General features: G+C 40.1%; 2 protein-coding genes across 2 annotated transcripts in view; one reads left to right on the top strand and one right to left on the bottom strand.

Annotated features, from left to right (window-relative positions):
- Positions 1–2,208: 2,208 nt before the first annotated feature.
- Positions 2,209–2,880, bottom strand: LOC147948278 (uncharacterized). The gene has a single exon (XM_087466029.1). It carries the CDS (start codon positions 2,878–2,880, stop codon positions 2,209–2,211), a length of 672 nt encoding a protein of 223 aa, XP_087322155.1.
- Positions 2,881–4,056: 1,176 nt separating this feature from the next.
- Positions 4,057–4,525, top strand: part of LOC147948277 (uncharacterized) — a 1,266-nt gene continuing 797 nt past the window's right edge. The window contains exons 1-2 of the mRNA XM_087466024.1: positions 4,057–4,191; positions 4,281–4,461. Of these exons, the coding sequence (XP_087322150.1) occupies positions 4,057–4,191; positions 4,281–4,461 (316 nt within the window). The remainder of the gene's footprint in view (positions 4,192–4,280; positions 4,462–4,525) is intronic.

The following is a 4,525-nucleotide window of genomic DNA, read 5'->3' as shown; positions in this document are numbered from 1 at the left end:
TACTTCTGCGCGTCCTGTTTCATCCACAATAATAACCGACTGCGGCACTAAATTGTCTGAGTCACCGGGAATACATTCCTCCCCGGGACTTTGATCTGGTTGACCTCTAGTCTCTTTACAGCCCTCTTTGACATCGCGTTTGTTGGGTATTGCTTGGTCTCCGCCTAATAAGATGCACGTACATAGATTAGTTGTGACGTAGACTGGACCATCTAAGTAGACACTATAAATATGGCAAATATTCGAAATGAAAAATAATTTTGCACTATTGGAGGTTAACTGTTGTTTCTATTTGTACATGTCCATCAGTTTTGTTACAGCCCTCCTCGCCATCGCTTTCCTTTTGCAGTGCTTCGACTTTGGCCTAATAAGATGTACGTACATAGATTCATACTTACGTACACTAATGTCACAAATACTCGAAATCATCAAAGTTAGACACTTGCCTCTTGTTGACCGTCAACTGCAGTTTCATTTTCTATAGGTATTTTGGTTTTGTTACAACCCTCATCTGACTCGCCTTCCTGACGTCTTATGTCCCCTCTGTTACTGTTAAACCACTCGACTTTCCCGCCTTCTTGATGCAGTTCTTCCCCATCCTCCTTTTCAAAATAATGAAACTTATAAGACGCGTGTTCGTAGTAGGATCTTGGTACAAGCTCAATTTTTCACACGTGTAGATTAGAGCAGATAAACAAATAACCGAAATATATATGAGACCCACAGATGGTTATCCTTTTTATGGTTACTTCCTAACCTACCATTTTGTTACAATGCAGATCAGGTTCCATTTTAGTATTCAGCTGCAGCAATATCTGTTCAATTAAAGGTGGACAATGCTTTATTACGAATATAGTGTTGTAATCTCCATTCCGTGTCAAATACTTACATCGGATACGGTTTTAGTTGGTGATAGCTCGACAGCAATGTCCCCCCGCGTCATAATCTTGGCGACACTCATTAACTCCATTGGCCGGGGATGGTTCGTTCATGCCACAGTCGTTATTATCGGTTACCCACTCATTAATATGAGTACGGGTTGTATCCTACGGTCAAATATATAAAGCGTATATGATAGGTGCATAAGCAAAAACACCCCCATTACGTTGATTGAGTCGCATTCTAAAGAGGATCTTGTTGTCCATTACCTGGCCTCCAACTAAAGAATCACCAGTGGCAGAGTGTTGACCATCTATGGCATCCTTCGAACCATCAGTATTCCGATCACCCTGTGCACACCATGATAGCAACATAATTTAATATATGTAAGTAGTGGAAAAATTACAACCCTTAAGCTATTTGTCATATCAACCTTAGCAGTGTCAGCGCATCCCTGTTTCTGACCTTCTCTCCCTTTTTTTTCATAACCATTACTGAAATCATTCTTCGAAACTTTATAGTTTTCCCTCTTCTAGTTTTCCCTCTTCTTTTTTTTTGAATACTTCTTCTCTGAAACTGTTTGCGAAGCGTAAGAAGGTTCCCCATGTTCGTTTCTTTTAACCTCCAATAGTGCAGCTCTTATCTCCTTGCGGATCTCTGTACGTACGAAAATCTCCATGTTTGCCTGATTTTCCTTCATCAGTGCTTCTTGTTTCCTGTAGAACCGGCTTAGTTCCGCTGCATACCTTTCAAATTGGTCATCGTCCAAACATTCATCAACAATGGGCATACCCCCCGGTCGCCCATCAGTTCTCGTGCTCTTCTCTTTTTTATTGTCAATTGTTGCGGTGTCTGCTATTTTCCTCTTCCGACAGTCAACTGTAACTATATCACCAATGTCCCCATTAATTTTAAAAAAAATTATCTTTATAGTGAAGCCCTTTGTAATGTATAAATGTTTTTAATACCTTTCTCTTCGGGACGTGTCTGTTTTGGACACCTATCATCACCTCCCATCCATATTGTCTCATCCCATTTGTGGCCAGCTTTAATAAGATTTTCAATGTTGTCAACTTGATGGTCTTCCTCTTTGTCACACCACTCCAATTCTCCACTATCACAATGCTCCCCACTACCAACCATCCGTCTAATAACCACCTATAATATGATTACAAATATATATACATTTAACAAAACTGATAGATTCAGGTCGTTAACGTATTATATCAACCAAGTACATACCTCTTCAGCAGCTCGCATGCGAAGATGTCTGCTGTCTTGATTGGCCGCAGTTTAGCCAGATTGTGGATCGATCTTTGATTAAACGCCTCATCTTGAACGTCCAGATGGTACTAATCTAGCAATTGCTGGGACAGATTGGAAAGCCAGCAGCTGGAGTGCTAGAGGAAATCCATGAACAGCAACTGATTGTTGCTTGAAAGTTTTTACTAAGCTGTCTACGTCTGCTGGACATTTAAATCCTGTAATAGTCTCCAACGTCCGTTCAAATGACAACCTTCCCCATGGATATTTGAAAAATAAATCAATATTCTTGGTCATCTCCACTGTCTTCGGATCTGGTTTTACTGGTTGCGTGGCGCATGTTAGAACTCCATCAACTATTATTATCAGCGCTATAGCTAGTTTCTGCCACGTTTCCATTTCCTCAGTCTCCAACCTTTTGACCAACTCGGAGATCGTTGGTTCTATGTTTTCCCCGAATAGAACTTCCCAAACAGTCTTACATCCTTTTTTCGTTTTTGTAGCTCTTTCCACATCTCTCTTTTTTGGATAATTTCCACATTCGAGACCTGTCAACTCTGCAAATTCCTTTAATCCAAGCTTGATTGGATTGCCACCAAACACAATCCACATCTCATGCCGCTTTTTGGTCACCAATTGACGGCAAACAAATCCATGAACTAGTTTACCGGAGAACGAGATCTTGTTAGCAGGGATACGAAAAAGCTGCCCAAATGGAGACTCTAACAAGTTTTCCATTTCTTTTGTTCCACTCAGCACCCTCGATATTGTAGAAAGATATTCCGGTTTGAAAACGCATTTATCTTGGTTTTGAGAGGGTAATGGTCAAGAGCAAATAACCTCCTCGTAGATCCAAGCTCAATTGAGGAACGATCTCTACAGCCTCGGGATCCATCCTATCACCATGAAGTAACATACATATTAATATGTACGTACACTAAACCAATGAACCCTAATACCAATGTCTACCAAAGGTTAATTCTGTTGACGATTACGGTTATTTATCCTCTGCCCGCCACAGATACACTACTATTAATCGATTTCACATCCTGGGCTACTCAAAGCGATTCTTAAATGTATTTGCTATATACTCTTCCAACCTAATATAGAATTTGGGGGTACAATCTCTCTTCTAATTTAAAGTAAGAAGCCAAGAGAAACACTTACCTTCTGATTCAACACTGGTGATGAAAGAGGGATCGAAACTAGTCGCCTTTCTCTGATTTCACCCGACCTCTGTAATCTCTTCTTCCTTAAATGTTCCGTCGCCGACTTCTATGGAGTGTCGTTTTGTAGTACTTATCCCAGATCTAAACACCTTAATTCAAAAAATCGGGATGTAAAACAACCCTATCGGATATCCGAATGCGCCATCGCAGCTGAGGCCTCAGTTTTCCGTCTATTAAGGAAGATTTTGCCTCTACTACTAAACTATTTTTAAATAATTTTTTATTATAAACAGTGCAATGGCTGAGCTTTTCTTTAAATATTTTTATTCAAATTATACAGTTCTGCAACGTTATTGGTTCATTTACACTATATATCAGCCTTTATTCGTCTGGTTAAACCATCATTCACTATTCCTTGATGTTTATAAAGTTTTACATTGAATTGGTTTGTTAAATGAACCAATATATTTTCCGCCAATATATAACGTCGACTATAGGGTCATAATTAAGTAGTGCATGCGATGTCTCGTCTTCGCTTAACCGGCAGTTACACATGTTAAATATCTAAATGCGATGAATCTTTATGGAATGCAGTCACGACATTTGAAAAGCCATAATATTGATAATCCATTTGTGTTTGTTCGCTGCTTATATAAGAAGACAAATTCACACCCAGTGAACTATGTATTCGTCTCTCAAAAACCAAAATATCACATCCCAAAGCAAACATAAGTGCAACAAAGTCATGGTGCATTTCGACAGGCTATCTGATCTCCAGACGTGGCGATCTGATTGGAAGGTTTCTGTTAAGATTATCCGCAAGTGGAGAAAGAGAGAAGCGAACATCGTCACCTTTGAAATGGTTATTTCAGATGTTTTCGTAAGTGACTCGTCTCATCATCATATTATATGCACTTAATATTAAATGATACATGTACATCATGGTTGAACTTTTTTCCCCCACCGTAGGGAGATAAGATGCAGGCAACAATCAGCGAGGACCTGTTGCCCCAGTTCTGTGCGGAGATTGAGGAGGGTTTGTGGAAAACCTTCTCTAATTTCGTCGTCACTGACGACACATCCGCTGTGAAGGTCGTGGCTTCCAACTACCGGATCAAATTCACTGCTGACACGGTTGTGGACAACACTCGTTGCTTGTCGACCAATCACTACATCGATTACGTCCCCTTCGACCAAATATACGAACGATGGCC

Source organism: Camelina sativa, chromosome 2 (assembly GCF_030686135.1).
Source record: "Camelina sativa cultivar CO46 ecotype springtype chromosome 2, ASM3068613v1".
Taxonomy (NCBI): domain Eukaryota; kingdom Viridiplantae; phylum Streptophyta; class Magnoliopsida; order Brassicales; family Brassicaceae; genus Camelina; species Camelina sativa.
Note: the sequence above shows the minus strand (reverse complement) of the source record. Positions and strands in the feature narration are given on the sequence as shown.

Bases quoted from the DNA above. Each gene is read 5' to 3' on its own strand.
- LOC147948278 (XM_087466029.1), bottom strand. From the start codon at position 2,880: ATGGAAAACTTGTTAGAGTCTCCATTTGGGCAGCTTTTTCGTATCCCT.